The sequence below is a fragment of the Rhinoderma darwinii genome, chromosome 2, assembly GCF_050947455.1.
Source record: "Rhinoderma darwinii isolate aRhiDar2 chromosome 2, aRhiDar2.hap1, whole genome shotgun sequence".
NCBI lineage: Eukaryota > Metazoa > Chordata > Amphibia > Anura > Rhinodermatidae > Rhinoderma > Rhinoderma darwinii.
In genome coordinates, this window is record NC_134688.1 from 189885910 (window position 1) to 189902151 (window position 16242).

Here is a 16242-nt window from a genome sequence, read left to right on the forward strand (position 1 = left end):
TCCACACCATTATTTGCAGATTTTGTTGTGGTTTTGGCACAATCAGCGTTTTCAACATGGACAATTCCCATTGTACCCTTTTTGTTGAAAAGGGTCAGAAAATTACATAATAAGTCACATAAAAGACTAAGGGAAAGTTGAACACTTTTTATACGCATGTGATATCCATTCCAACAGCACTGCTAGGGCTCGTCCACACTTGCGGAATTGCTGCGTTTTTTTCTGTCCGGAATTGCGGATGGAAAATACACAGCAGAATACAGTAACAGCAAAATGGGTGAGATTTAACAAATCTCATCCACACGCTGCGTAAAAATTCTGACCACAAGTTGACCTGCGGTGCATATTTTTCGGACAGCAGCATGTCAATTCCTGCTGCGGAAAGTGGACTGAATTGCTGAGTTTTTCAGGATGAGAGGTCACCATCCCCCAGCATTGAGAAAAACACAGCAAAATCCGCACCATTTTCTGCAGGGAAAACCGCAGGAAATGGTGCGTTTTTTCCGCAGCGGAAAGTCTGCTACTTTCAATGGAATTGCTGCAGAAATTTTCTGCAGCAATTCCGTTGTGTGTGGACAAGCTCTTATGGAGTACTCAAGCTGTTGACTTTTTCCTACAGATTATGAAGAAAATCAGCCGCGAAATCAGTTACATGCGGATTTTGACGCAGATTTCACCCATCCACAACAGAACGGACATGTTGTAGATTAGAAGATCAACAGCATGCCCTCAATTCTGCATCGATCTTTACCGCTACATGTGGATGGGGTCTCGTAAACCCCATCCACATCTATTGGGCTGTTTACTGCTGTGGAATCCACAAGGAAATTCGCAGCAATTCCACAGATTATGAATTAATTAAATGGTGCGGCTGCGGATTATACGCAATATTGGTTACAACGCTCATCTGCTGCACAGAGAGGTTTATGACGCAAGTAGGAACGCCAGGGTGGTCTGACTTGTGCTTTATTTCTAAAAAAAATAAAAACAGGCGCACAAATACACATTTCTATTTCATAAATAAGGCATGACATGGGTGAGGTTTACTATGATGCCTGATATTTTCAAGAGGCATCCCAATAAAAGACAGGGCATATGCACAATAGTTAAATGGGCGCACACCGTAATGACAACCATAACTCAGCACCCACGAGGCATGTACCAGATAAAGCACGGCACAAACTGGAAGAAAGAGACCTACGTATATATTTAGTTGCAGGGGATTTGTTGCAGAAATTACTGAGACCGTCCTAGTCATCTGAATGGGGCGCAGAAATCCATGCACATGCGGCAGAAATAACCCCATTCACAGGTATGGGATGGACTTTGCAGTAACTAATCTGTCGTGTGTGAATATATCCGAACAGGTTTGCTTTTTTTACAGTAGGCTGACAGGACAGCCGTCCTCCACTATAGCAGGGAGGTTTGTTATTCTGTATATTTTCTAACAAGAATTATGAATTGTTTACATGCAAAAACCCGATTCTAAAAAGCTGAGGAACCCTTGTGAATTCTTCCATTACTATACTCTATGGAGATCACCTAAGAAGCAGCTTATCAAGTCTGTGGTGACCTTTACCACTCTACAGCATTGCTCAAGAGGATATAAACAAACCCATGCCAGCTGCTTCCCTGAGTCCCATGTGCATGGTGAAGCAATCATGGAGATTGCTGACAATGCAGCTCTATCACCATACCAAACAACTGGCACGTTCTGGATGCCAGTGTAATGCCAATTACCATGGGTGACTGTTACAAACATTCATGTCCCTCGGGGGGTCCCTCTGTATGCCGTGCCCTGTAACACCCCGTTACCAAGCAGCCCAGTACTCACTGCCATGCGAGGTCTCCGCAGCCAGCAGGAGGAGGAGAAGCAGAGCGGCTGTCAGACTGGAAGCGCTGGGCATGGTGAGCGCACAACCCCGGGCAGCTAGAGGTGATGTCCCTGGTATGGAGCTGGTGATCCGGAGCCAGGACTGCCTGTGAGAGAGAATAACATTCACAGCCGGCAGCAGCCACAGTCACAGCGGGGGAGTCCGCGCCTCACTCCCTCCCAATCATTTGATAAAAGTTTGCACACATCTCCAGACACACCTCTATGTCCCTGACGTGATCCCCGGCAGCCTCCTCACACGCTCCCCAGGCGGGCACACATCAGTCAGCCATGAGGAGACGACTATAAATATCGCCCTGCTATTAATTATAGATTGTCCCTCATAAACTATGTGCCCCCTCTCCTCGCTCGTCCACTGGAGACATTTCCATATACAATTGGAATTATTACCTATAAAATTAGCCAAGGAAATAATTTACATGGCTATGAAAAGTAAAAGCCCCCTCTTTAGTACGCACAATGTGGCAGAAGCTGCACGAGGCTGAGGTAACCGGGCTGTGCTCTATTGTCACTACAAGTGGGGGAATGGTGCCCGGGGCTGGGTGACATGACATGACATGGCCTCCTCCCCTGCGTGTGGATGTGGACTGTTTACAACACAAGAACAGGGGAAAATGCCTGATAATATGGCACCACCTGCCGACAATCTCCACACAGCACTGACCTGGATTCACACACAGCTGTGCTGGCGGCCACAATGCACGCTTCATTCACTCGTGGCCTGAGAACAATGGATTTATATAGACGTGTGGTCACCAAGCAGAAATGACTCCAGTTCTCTGTTACCACAGAGGATGCCAAAATAGCATTGGTCCCAGTACATCTATAGATTATCTGCTATTTTTATGGAAACTTTGATGAGAAATTTACTAAAATATAAATCTGTCAGATAAAAATTATCATTACCAGTGCCCCAGAGGAACGGGCTCCCGCCATTTTTTGTGCACATTGTAGCCTGCCAAGGCACCACAAAAAATGTCTGCTCTGCTATAGTGCCGTCGCTACCGCTATAGCAGCCGCAGCAGCTGCTAGCAGCGCTACCGCCCTCTTGCCTGGTGTCGCCGCTAGCAGCCGCTATGGCTGCTACAGCGGTAGCGACGGCCACTAAGTTAAGAAGCGCCCGGGCGCAAAGGCGACTGCAGTTAGTGTGTGTATCCCCGCTGGTAGTTGCAACGGCGCGGGGATACACACACCCGCTGGCGCCCCTCTTGCATGTGGCGGCTGGCGCCCTGTGCAACCGCACTGGTCGAACGTATCTAAGGCCGGCCATGATCCCAAAAGTGATCGATAAGGGTTGAGGTCAGGACTTTGTGCAGGCCATTCAAGTTCCTCCACAGCAAACTTTCAAACTATGTCTTTATGGACCTCGCTTTTTTCAGCACAGAGGAACAGTCATTCTGGAACAGGAAAGGGTCTTATTTAAACTGTTCTTACAAAATTTGAAACATACAATTGTCTAAGATGTCTTTGTATGTTGTAGCATTACCATTATCCTTACTGAAAATAAGGGGCTTAGACCAAATTCTAAAAAAACCTCTCCAGACCATTATCCCCCCTCCACCAAATTTTACATTAGACACTGTGTTCCGGTAGGTTGTGTTCTTTAGTGGCATGCTTTACACCACTACAGCAATATTTGGCGTTGTGATTTTAGGCTTGTGTTCAGTTGCATGACCATGTAAACAATTTTCATGAAGCTCCTGACACACAGTTCTTGTGCTGTAGTGAGTGATGCAGCAGAGTATATGCAAGTTTTGCGCGTTCTCACTTTAGCACTCGGCCCAGCTCTGTGAGTTGTGTGGTCTACTTCTACATGGCTATGCTGTGTTACAACTAGATTCTTCCACTTCACAATAATAGCACTAACAGTTAACCGGGAAAGATCAAACAGATCAGAAATGTCAGAAACCGACTTGTGGCAAAGGTGGCATTCTATAACAGTGCCATGTTTAAAGTCACTCAGCTCTTTAGTACAACTTATAATACTAGCAATGCTGGTCTATGAAGGTTGCATGGCTGTGTGCTTGTTTTTCTACACTTGTTAGCAATGAGTGTGGCTGAAACTCCTGAACTCAATAATAAGTGGAGGTGTCCATATACTTTTGGCTATATAGTGTATATTTGCATAGTATACATTTGTATTCATCTTGGTGGGGAGGTAAAAAGATGAATACATGAGCCCCTGTGTTTTTAAAGAGAAACAGTGTAATTTTCAGCACTGTAGTTTATCAGACTGACACAAGTGCTTATTGTCACGATGCGGGGTGTTGACCCACTGGGCCGTACTGCGTAGCGGGATGCCAGCTGGCCAAACAGGTATAGTACAGAGTCTATAGTCCAGAAAGGGTACCTGTGGCAGGCTCGGCTGGGACCATGCAGCAGGTAGACGTCAGGCATGGAGTAGCAGAACATGACAACAGCTTCAGCATGGCACTTGACCAGAACAGCATGGGATACAGGATACACTTGGGAACTGGAAGACACTAGGAGACCATTTGCAAGACAAACTTTGGGTAACGAACAACACTCAGGCAAAGAACAAGAGGGCAGAGCCCCTTTTATAGTCCAGTAGCATTCTGGGCTTGATTGCAGACTTCCTGCAATTATGCGCACACTGGCGGCTTAAGACCGTACGCGCGCAGGCACGCGCGCCTTCTGGAGACAGTCTCTTCTACCAGGAAGTGAGTGCCGGCACCTCACAGGAGGACGATGCTGTAGGGAACTCACATGTCCATGGCCGCGGTCGTTGAGGGGTAAGTCAGAACGACGGACCGCGGCCATAGACGTTACAGTATCCCCCCTCTTACGCCCCCACTTCTTGGGACCAGAGCGGGAGAGAAACTTCCTCACGAGGACAGGGGCATCGATGTTCTCCTCTGACTCCCAAGACCTCTCTTCTGAACCGAATCCCTTCCAATCCACAAAATAAAACGTCCTTCCTCCTACCTTCTTGGTGACCAGAATCTCCCTTACTTCGAAAGTCCCTGACGATCCGCCAGGGACCACTGCGGAACTAGGAGTCCTGGAGTAGCGGTTCAGGACCACGGGCTTCAGCAAGGAGACATGGAAGGCGTTAGGGATCTTGAGAGTAGGAGGCAGTCGCTGCTTGTAAGACACCGGGTTAATCTGTAGTAGGATCTCGAAGAGTCCGAGGAACCTAGGGGCAAATTTGCAGGACGGCACCCTCAGCCGCATATTCTTTGAAGACAACCACACCTTAGTACCTGGAAGAAACTGAGGAGGATCCCGTCTTCTAGTATCTGCCTTTCTCTTCATGCAGTCCACCGCCAGCAGGATAGATCGAGTCTGTTGCCATATCTGCAGAAAGTCTCTGAAGGTAGTCAGCAGCAGCTACCTGGGACATAGTAGAGACAGGAAGAGGTATTCAAGGGTGTTGGCCGTAGACGATGAAGAACGGACTGGAGGTGGTGGACTCACTAGCGTGGTTATTTATTTTAGGAGGACTCTGCCCACGGGAGCAGCTGCACCCAGTCATCATGCCATCTGGAAACAAAGTGACGCAGATAGTTCTCCATAATCTGGTTAACCCTCTGTAAAGGATCTGCCAGGCACAGCTTCGGGGTTAACGCCCATAGATAATCAGTCTGCACCTGCTTCTATGTCTGTGAGACTGACTTCATCTTCCACCACTCAGGGTGGCAGGCTTAGGAGTGGGAGAACCTATCACAGCCTGGCCAGACGGAGCTAGCTCCCGCCCTCTGTCTATTTATACCTGCCTTTCCTGTTCCTCCTTGCTTGTGATTTCTTCTCGTTTGGTTTCCTGGCCCTGCTTCAGCTTCTTGTACTATTGCCCTTGCTTCATATTGACCCCGGCTTGCTGACTACTCTCCTGCTCTGCGTTTGGCACCTCGTACTCTCCTGGTTTGACTCGGCTTGTTCACTTCTCTTGTTGCGCACTGTGTTGCCGTGGGCAACTGCCCCTTTCTCCCCCTAGCTCTGTGTACCCTTGTCTGTTTGTCTGTCGTGCACTTATTGAGCGTAGGGACCGTCGCTCAGTTGTACCCCGTCGCCTAGGGCGGGTTGTTGCAAGTAGGCAGGGACTGAGTGGCGGGTAGATTAGGGCTCACTTGTCTGTCTCCCCACCCCCGTCATTACATAATCACAAGCCCATACCTAGTCTACCCTGGTCCCTGACACCACTATGGACCCCCTTGAGACCCTGGCTCAGCAAATGCAGGGTCTCTCCCTACAGGTCCAGGCCCTGGCTCAGAGGGTCAACCAGCCTGATGCTACCATGGTAGTCCCCCTCACCTCACCTCTTGAACCCCACCTCAAGTTGCCCGACCGGTTCTCAGGGGACCGGAAGACTTTCTCTCCTTTCGGGAGAGTTGTAGGCTCTATTTTCGTTTAAAGCCCCACTCCTCAGGTTCTGAGAGCCAGCGGGTGGGTATAATTATGTCCCGGCTCCAGGAAGGGCCCCAAGAATGGGCCTTCTCCTTGGCTCCTGACGCCCTTGAACTTTCCTCCGTTAATCTTTTATTTTCTGCTCTCGGACTCATCTATGACAAGACTGACAAGACTGCTTTTGCCGAGAGTCAGCTGGTGACCTTACGTCAGGGTAAGAGACCTGTTGAGGAGTATTGCTCTGACTTTAGGAAGTGGTGCGTAGCTTCTCGGTGGAATGACCCTGCCTTAAGGTGCCAGTTTAGGTTGGGTCTGTCGAACGCCCTGAAAGACCTGCTAGTTAGTTATCCCTCTTCTGACTCCCTAGACCAGGTTATGGCTTTAGCGGTACGACTTGACCGACGTCTCAGGGAACGACGACTTGAACGCCTTGATGTTTTCTCCCCTGACTCCCCCATGATGCCTCCCAAGGTTCCGTTGCTTCGTTCCTCCCCGGAAGACTCAAGTGAACAACTGTCCTAAGCGTAAAAATGCAGCCGGAGAACTTCCGCGCCTAAGTGATCATCGGGGAGGTCACTTGGGCGCACAGGTATTTCCCGTAAATATGAAACTTAATAAAATCTTGCTTCCCTTTCAGGTCTCTTTTGGTGGTAGGTCTGCTACCGGCAGTGCCTTCATGGATTCAGGGTCTTCTGCTAATATTATGTCTGTGGAATTTGCTATGTCTCTAGCTATGCCTTTGATTGATTTGCCTAAACCTGTCCCGGTAGTGGGTATCGACTCCACTCCTCTTGCTAATGGTTATTTTACACAGCATACCCCTGTTTTTGAACTCCTTGTTGGCTCCATGCATTTGGAGCAGTGCTCTGTACTGTTAATGCAGGGATTATCGTCCGATTTGGTTTTAGGCCTTCCCTGGTTGCAGTTGCATAATCCCACGTTTGACTGGAATTCTGGGGACCTTACCAAGTGGGGTAATGAATGCTTGACGTCATGTTTTTCTGTTAATTCTATTTCTCCCCCTGAGGAGGTGAACACGTTACCTGAGTTTGTTCAGGACTTCGCCGATGTTTTCTCTAAAGAGGCCTCCGAAGTGTTACCTCCTCATAGAGAATATGATTGCGCAATCAATTTGGTACCAGGAGCTAAGCTCCCTAAGGGTAGGATATTTAATCTCTCTTGTCCCGAACGTGAAGCCATGAGGGAGTATATCCAGGAATGCCTGGCCAAGGGTTACATTCGCCCCTCTACTTCTCCGGTAGGTGCTGGCTTCTTCTTCGTAGGGAAGAAGGATGGTGGTCTTAGGCCATGCATTGACTACCGAAGCTTGAATAAGGTCACTGTAAGGAACCAGTATCCCCTTCCTCTGATTCCTGATCTCTTTAATCAGGTTCAGGTGGCCCAATGGTTCTCTAAGTTTGATCTACGGGGGGCTTATAACCTTATCCGCATCAAAGAGGGGGATGAGTGGAAGACTGCGTTTAACACGCCCGAAGGTCATTTCGAATACCTCGTCATGCCCTTTGGGTTGTGTAATGCTCCCGCGGTCTTCCAGAATTTCATAAATGAGATTTTAAGAGACTACCTGGGGGTATTTCTTGTAGTGTACCTTGATGACATACTTGTGTTTTCCAAGGACTGGTCCTCCCACATTGAGCATGTCAGGAAGGTGCTCCAGGTCCTTCGAGAAAACAAACTGTTTGCGAAGACCGAAAAATGTGTGTTTGGGGTGCAGGAGATACCATTTTTGGGCCAAATCCTCACTCCTCATGAATTCCGCATGGACCCTGCCAAGGTCCAGGCTGTGGCGGAATGGGTCCAACCTGCCTCCCTGAAGGCGTTACAGTGCTTCCTGGGGTTCGCTAATTATTACAGGAGGTTTATTGCTAACTTCTCGGTCATCACTAAGCCTCTTACGGATCTCACTCGCAAAGGTGCTGATCTCCTCCACTGGCCTCCTGAGGCTGTCCAGGCTTTTGAGGTCCTTAAGAAGTGCTTTATCTCGGCCCCGGTGCTGGTTCAGCCCAACCAAATGGAGCCATTTATCGTGGAGGTTGACGCGTCCGAGGTGGGAGTGGGTGCTGTCTTGTCCCAGCGTACCAGGTCCCTCACCCATCTCCGTCCCTGTGCCTACTTCTCCAGGAAGTTTTCACCCACTGAGAGTAACTATGATATTGGCAACCGCGAACTCTTAGCCATTAAATGGGCATTTGAAGAGTGGCGCCACTTCCTGGAGGGGGGCTAGGCACCAGGTAACGGTCCTTACCGACCACAAGAATCTGGTTTTCCTAGAATCTGCCCGGAGGCTAAACCCGAGACAAGCTCGTTGGGCGTTATTTTTTACCAGATTCAGCTTTGTGGTTACCTATAGGGCTGGGTCTAAAAATGTTAAGGCTGATGCACTGTCACGTAGCTTCATGGCCAGCCCTCCTTCGGAGGAAGATCCTGCTTGTATTTTGCCTCCAGGTATAATCATTTCCGCTATTGATTCTGATTTAGTCTCTGAAATTGCGGCTGATCAAGGTTCAGCTCCCAGGAGCCTTCCTGAGAACAAGCTGTTTGTTCCCCTGCAATTCCGGATAAGGGTATTTAGGGAAAATCATGACTCTGCACTATCTGGCCATCCAGGCATCCTGGGTACCAAGCACCTCATTGCCAGAAACTATTGGTGGCCTGGGTTGCCTAAAGACGTTAAGGCCTACGTCGCCGCTTGTGAAGTTTGTGCTAGGTCCAAGACTCCCAGGTCCCGACCAGCGGGCTTACTATGTTCTTTACCCATTCCCCAGAGACCTTGGACCCATATCTCCTTGGATTTTATCACCGATTTGCCTCCATCTCAAGGCAAGTCGGTGGTGTGGGTTGTAGTAGACCGCTTCAGTAAGATGTGCCATTTTGTGCCCCTCAAGAAACTACCCAATGCTAAGACGTTAGCTACCTTGTTTGTCAAACACATCCTGCGTCTCCATGGGTTTCCTGTCAATATTGTTTCTGATAGAGGGGTACAATTTGTTTAATTGTTTTGGAGAGCCTTCTGTAAAAAGTTGGAGATTGATCTGTCCTTCTCCTCTGCCTCCCATCCTGAAACTAATGGCCAAACTGAGAGGACTAATCAGTCTCTAGAACAATATTTAAGGTGTTTTATCTCTGACTGTCAATATGATTGGGTCTCATTCATTCCCCTCGCCGAATTTTCCCTTAATAACCGGGTCAGTAACTCGTCAGGGGACTCCCCCTTTTTCTGTAATTTTGGGTTTAATCCACGGTTCTCTTCCGTTTCACCTGGTAGTTCAAACAATCCCGAGGTAGAGGTCGTTTATCGGGAACTGTGCACAGTCTGGGCTCAGGTTCAGAAGAACCTAGAGGCGTCCCAGAGCATACAAAAAACTCAGGCAGATAGAAAACGTTCTGCTAACCCCTTGTTTATGGTCGGGGATCTGGTGTGGCTATCGTCTAAAAATTTGCGCCTTAAGGTCCCGTCCAAGAAGTTTGCTCCCCGGTTTATAGGGCCGTACATGGTCATTGAAGTCCTCAATCCTGTCTCCTTCCGACTGGAGTTGCCCCCATCTTTTCGAGTATACGACGTGTTCCATGCCTCCCTCCTTAAACGCTGCTCCCCGTCCTTGGCTCGCTCGAGTTAACCTCCGGTCCCTGTTCTCACACCTGAGGGGGCAGAATTCGAGGTGGCCAAGATTGTGGACAGCAGGATGGTCCAAGGCTCCCTCCAGTACCTGGTCCATTGGAGAGGATACGGGCCGGAGGAGAGGACTTGGGTACCCGCCCGGGATGTTCACGCTGGAATATTGGTCAGGAAGTTTCACCTTCGTTTCCCCAGTAAACCAGGTCCACTTAGAAAGGGTCCGGTGGCCCCTCATAAAAGGGGGGGGGGTACTGTAAAGGATCTGCCAGGCACAGCTTCGGGGTTAACGCCCATAGATAATCAGTTTGCACCTGCTTCTATGTCTGTGAGACTGACTCCATCTTCCACCACTCAGGGTGGCAGGCTTAGGAGTGGGAGAACCTATCACAGCCTGGCCAGACGGAGCTAGCTCCCACCCTCTGTCTATTTATACCTGCCTTTCCTGTTCCTCCTTGCTTGTGATTTCTTCTCGTTTGGTTTCCTGGCCCTGCTTCAGCTTCTTGTACTATTGTCCTTGCTTCATATTGACCCCGGCTTGCTGACTACTCTCCTGCTCTGCGTTTGGCACCTCGTACTCTCCTGGTTTGACTCGGCTTGTTCACTTCTCTTGTTGCGCACTGTGTTGCCGTGGGCAACTGCCCCTTTCTCCCCCTAGCTCTGTGTACCCTTGTCTGTTTGTCTGTCATGCACTTATTGAGCGTAGGGACCGTCGCCCAGTTGTACCCCGTCGCCTAGGGCGGGTCGTTGCAAGTAGGCAGGGACTGAGTGGCGGGTAGATTAGGGCTCACTTGTCTGTCTCCCCACCCCCGTCATTGCACCCTCTCGACTTGCCCAGATTGTGGATGATAGGCCGAAGAGAAGTCCAACTTTACACCAAGGAGACAGCAGAGTGCTCTCCAAAACTTTGAGGTGAACTGGACCTCTCGATCCGAGACAATATGCAGAGGCAAGCCGTGCAGATGGAAGATGTGTTGAATGAAGAGGTCAGCTTATCGCACAGCAGAAGGCAGACCAGTCAAGGGAACAAAATGAGCCATTTTAGAAAATCGATCCACCACCACCCAGATCACACTTCAACCCGCAGGGAGAGGGAGATCCGTGACAAAGTCCATTGCGACATGCTGTCAGGGAGCAACGGGCACAGGCAGTGGCTGGAGCAGACCAGCCCGTCTGTAGTGGGCAACTTTATTTGCTACGCATACCGTACATGAGGAGACAAAGTCCATGACGTTTTTGGGCAGCGTGGGCCACCAGAACTGATGGACGATTAGATTTTGGGTCTTAAGAGCACCCGCGTGACCTGTCAGCTTGGAACTGTTACCCCAGCGGAGGATTCTTCCTCTGTCTGCCAGATGTACAAAAGTCCTTCCCGGAGGAATGTCTCTAAATTGCAGAGGGTTCACAGAGAAGATGAAGTAAGGATCAATAATATTCTGTGGGGACTCCGCAGTGTCCTCTGTTTCAAATGACCTAGACAAGGCATCGGCCCTCACCTTCTTGTCGGCAGGACGGTAGTGGAGTTCGAACCGGATCCGAGCAAAGAACAACGACCACCTGGCTTGACGAGGATTCAACCGCTGAGCCGTCTGTAGATAGGTCAGGTTCTTGTGATCTGTGAAGACCAGGATAGGATGGGCTGCGCCTTCCAGTAGGTGTCTCCACTCCTGCAGAGCCAGCTTGATGGCCAGTAACTCCTGATCCCCAATCGAGTAGTTGCGCTCTGCGGAAGAAAACAGCTTGGAATAGTAGCCACATACCACAGTCTTGCCTTTTGAACCTTTCTGGAACAACAGTGCACCAGCACCAACAGAGGAAGCGTCCACCTCCAAAGAAAACTGTAGGGACACATCAGGGTGGTGAAGAATAGAGGCTGACGTGAAGGCTTTTTTTAAGGATTCAAATGCGGCTTCTGCATCCGGAGTCCACACCTTGGCATTCATGCCCTTTTTGGTGAGGGTAGAGATGGGAGCTGTCAAAGACAAGAAGTTGGGAATGAACAGCCGGTAGAAGTTGGCGAATCCCTGGAAGCATTGTATGGCCCTTAAGCCTTGGGGGCGTGGCCATTCCAGGACAGCCTTTACCTTCTCAGGGTCCATCTTGAGACCCTGATTGGAGATTATATAGCCCAGGAAGGGAAGAGACTTTTTTTCAAAAACACACTTCTCCAGCTTGGCATAAAGATGATTCTCTCTTAGACGAAGCAACACCTGGCGGACATGATTCTGATGAGTTACTGGATCTAGGAAAAAAATCAAAATGTCATCGAGATACACCACAACTGTTAGGGATCTGCCAGGTACTACGTCTAGGTATACTCCTGGGATTAATCAATCCACACCTGAGGCCAGACCTGTTCGACTGACACCCTCTCCCACCAACCAGGGTGGCAGGCTCAGGAGTGGGAGAGCCTATCGCGGCCTGGTCAGTCGGAGTTAGCTCCGCCCTCTGTCCTTATCACCTGCTGTGTTCTCCTCCTCAGTGCTTGTAATTCTTTTGGATTCCTGGCCCCACTTCTGCTTGCTCCAGCCTGCTTCTGCCGTGCTTCTGCCTTGCTGCTGTTCTGCTTACCTGCTTTGCTTTGCCTCCGGCTTGCTTCCTCCTCCGTGCTCACTTGGGTATACTCCACCTTATCCTGGTCCTGACTACTCATTCACCGCTCCGTTTCCTCGCGGCGTTCCGTGGGCTACTGCCCCTTCCCTTGCGTGTTCCCTGTTTGTTTTCCCGTGCACCTAGACAGCGTAGGGACCGCCGCCCAGTTGTACCCCGTCGCCTAGGGCGGGTCGTTGCAAGTAGGCAGGGACAGGGCGGTGGGTAGATTAGGGCTCACTTTCCCTTCACCTCCTTCCTGCCATTACATAATTACAAGCCCCTTACCTAGTCTACCATTTCCCCTACGCTGACGCTATCATGGACCCCCTTGAGACCCTGACCCAGCAGATGCAGGGCCTCTCCCTACAGGTCCAGGCCCTGGCCCAGAGGGTCAACCAGGGTGACGCTGCCGTAGTAGTTCCCCTCACCTCACCTCTAGAACCCGACCTCAAGTTACCTGACCGGTTCTCAGGGGACCGTAAGACGTTTCTCTCCTTCCGGGAGAGTTGCAGACTGTATTTCCGCCTTAAACCCCACTCCTCAGGTTCCGAGAACCAGCGGGTGGGTATCATCATATCCCGACTCCAGGAAGGGCCCCAAGAGTGGGCCTTCTCCTTGGCTCCTGACGCCCCTGAACTTTCCTCTGTTGATCGCTTTTTCTCTGCCCTCGGACTCATTTACGACGAGACTGACAGGACTGCTTTAGCCGAGAGTCAGCTGGTGACCTTACGTCAGGGTAGGAGACCGGTTGAGGAGTACTGTTCTGATTTTAGAAGGTGGTGCGTAGCTTCTCGGTGGAACGATCCGGCCCTAAGGTGCCAGTTTAGGTTAGGATTATCTGACGCCCTGAAGGATCTGCTGGTTAGCTACCCCTCTTCTGACTCCCTTGACCAGGTTATGGCCCTAGCAGTACGACTTGACCGACGTCTCAGGGAACGTCAGCTTGAACGCTTCAATGTGCCCCCCTCTGATTTTTCTGCGATCCCCCCCGAGGTCCCGTCTCCTCGCCCCTCCACGGAGGACTCGGAGGTACCTATGCAACTCGGGGCCTCCATGTCCCCTCGACAACGTAGGGAGTTTCGCAGAATGAAGGGTCTCTGCTTCTACTGTGGGGACGACAAGCATCTTCTGAACACCTGTCCCAGGCGCAAGAATAAAAAGCCGGAAAACTTCCGCGCCTAAGTGATCATCGGGGAGGTCACTTGGGCGCACAGGTATTTCCCGTTAATGTGAAACGCAATAAAATTTTGCTTCCCTTTCAGGTCTCGTTTGCTGGTCGGTCTGCCACTGGCAGTGCCTTCGTGGATTCTGGCTCATCTGCTAATATCATGTCTGTGGAATTTGCCATGTCTCTAAAAATGCCTTTTATTGATTTACCTTATCCTATCCCTGTAGTAGGTATCGACTCAACTCCCCTTGCTAATGGTTATTTTACTCAGCATACTCCTGTTTTTGAACTCCTGGTTGGCTCCATGCATTTGGAGCAGTGCTCTGTACTGGTGATGCAGGGATTATCGTCTGATCTGGTATTAGGTCTTCCCTGGTTGCAGTTGCATAATCCCACGTTTGATTGGAATACTGGGGATCTCCCCAAATGGGGTAATGAATGTCTTATGTCATGTCTTTCTGTTAACTCTATTTCTCCCCGGGAGGAGGTAAACACGCTTCCTGAGTTTGTTCAGGACTTCGCCGATGTGTTTTCTAAGGAGGCCTCCGAGGTGTTGCCCCCCCCATAGAGATTACGATTGCGCCATCGATTTGGTGCCTGGTGCCAAGCTTCCTAAGGGTAGGATATTTAATCTTTCATGTCCTGAACGTGAAGCTATGAGGGTGTATTTCCAAGAATGCCTGGCCAAGGGTTTCATTCGCCCCTCGACTTCTCCTGTAGGTGCTGGCTTCTTCTTTGTGGGGAAGAAGGATGGTGGTCTTAGGCCGTGCATTGATTATCGTAACCTGAATAAGGTCACCGTAAGGAACCAGTACCCACTTCCTTTGATTCCGGATCTTTTTAATCAGGTTCAGGGAGCCCAATGGTTTTCTAAGTTCGATCTACGGGGGGCATATAACCTTATCCGCATCAAAGAGGGGGATGAGTGGAAAACTGCGTTCAACACACCCGAGGGTCATTTCGAATACCTGGTCATGCCCTTTGGGTTGTGTAATGCCCCTGCTGTCTTCCAGAATTTTATTAATGAAATCCTGAGAGATTACCTGGGTAATTTTCTTGTTGTGTACCTTGATGACATACTGGTGTTTTCCAAGGACTGGTCCTCCCACGTGGAGCATGTCAGGAAGGTGCTCCAGGTCCTTCGGGAGAATAATCTGTTTGCTAAGACTGAAAAATGTGTCTTTGGGGTACAGGAGATACCATTTTTAGGGCAAATCCTCACTCCTCATGAATTCCGCATGGACCCTGCCAAGGTTCAGGCTGTGGCGGAATGGGTCCAACCTGCATCCCTTAAGGCGTTACAGTGTTTTTTAGGGTTCGCCAACTATTACAGGAGATTTATTGCCAACTTCTCGGTCGTCGCTAAGCCTCTTACGGACCTTACTCGCAAGGGTGCTGATGTCCTCCATTGGCCCCCCGAGGCCGTCCAGGCCTTTGAGACCCTCAAGAAGTGCTTTATCTCGGCCCCCGTGCTGATTCAGCCCAACCAAGAGGAGCCATTTATTGTGGAGGTTGACGCATCCGAGGTGGGAGTGGGGGCCGTCTTGTCCCAGGGTACCAGCTCCCTCACCCATCTCCGCCCCTGTGCTTACTTCTCTAGGAAGTTTTCGCCCACGGAGGGTAACTATGATATTGGCAACCGCGAACTTCTAGCCATTAAATGGGCTTTTGAAGAGTGGCGGCACTTCCTGGAGGGGGCCAGACACCAGGTAACGGTCCTTACGGATCACAAGAATCTGGTTTTCCTAGAATCGGCCCGGAGGCTTAATCCTAGACAAGCTCGGTGGGCACTATTCTTTACCAGATTTAATTTCTTGGTTACCTATAGGGCTGGGTCCAAGAATATTAAGGCTGATGCCCTGTCACGTAGTTTCATGGCCAATCCTCCTTCCGAGAAAAATCCTGCTTGTATTTTACCCCCTGGTATAATCATTTCTGCCACGGATTCTGATTTAGCTTCTGATATCGCGGCTGATCAGGGTGCAGCTCCCGGGAACGTCCCTGGGGACAAACTGTTTGTTCCCCTGCAATACCGGCTAAGGGTACTCAGGGAAAACCATGACTCCGCTCTATCTGGTCATCCTGGCATCTTGGGCACCAAACACCTCATTACCAGAAACTATTGGTGGCCTGGGTTGCCTAAAGACGTTAGGGCTTACGTCGCCGCTTGTGAGGTTTGCGCTAGGTCCAAAACCCCTAGGTCCCGACCTGCGGGCCTACTACGTTCCTTGCCCATTCCCCAGAGACCTTGGACCCATATCTCCATGGATTTTATCACCGATTTGCCTCCATCTCAGGGCAAGTCGGTGGTGTGGGTGGTAGTAGACCGCTTCAGCAAGATGTGCCACTTTGTGCCCCTTAAGAAGCTACCTAACGCCAAGACGTTAGCTTCTTTGTTTGTGAAACACATCCTGCGTCTCCATGGGGCCCCAGTCAATATCGTTTCTGACAGAGGGGTACAATTTGTTTCCTTATTTTGGAGAGCCTTTTGTAAAAAGTTCGAGATTGATCTGTCCTTCTCCTCCGCCTTCCATCCCGAAACTAATGGCCAAACGGAGAGGACTAACCAGTCCCTGGAACAATATTTAA

At 50.0% G+C, this 16242-nt stretch overlaps 1 protein-coding gene and 1 long non-coding RNA gene across 4 annotated transcripts in view; one reads left to right on the forward strand and one right to left on the reverse strand.

The window, feature by feature from the left end:
- Window positions 1-2421, reverse strand: part of GAS6 (growth arrest specific 6) — a 102053-nt gene extending 99632 nt beyond the window's left edge. The window contains exons 1-2 of one of the 3 annotated variants that reach the window (XM_075852640.1): window positions 2353-2421; window positions 1835-1980 (exon numbers count right to left, since the gene is read on the reverse strand). In XM_075852640.1, coding sequence (XP_075708755.1) covers window positions 1835-1907 — 73 coding nt within the window. In that variant the 5' untranslated portion in view covers window positions 1908-1980; window positions 2353-2421. Of the gene's footprint in view, window positions 1-1834; window positions 2072-2094; window positions 2221-2352 lie in introns of those variants that run through there. The other 2 variants (XM_075852641.1, XM_075852639.1) reach the window with 2 other exon arrangements.
- The window catches only part of LOC142742654 (uncharacterized), an 85686-nt gene continuing 71543 nt past the window's right edge, over window positions 2100-16242 (forward strand). Inside the window, exon 1 of the long non-coding RNA XR_012881416.1 lies at window positions 2100-2380. This is a non-coding gene — a long non-coding RNA (uncharacterized LOC142742654). The remainder of the gene's footprint in view (window positions 2381-16242) is intronic.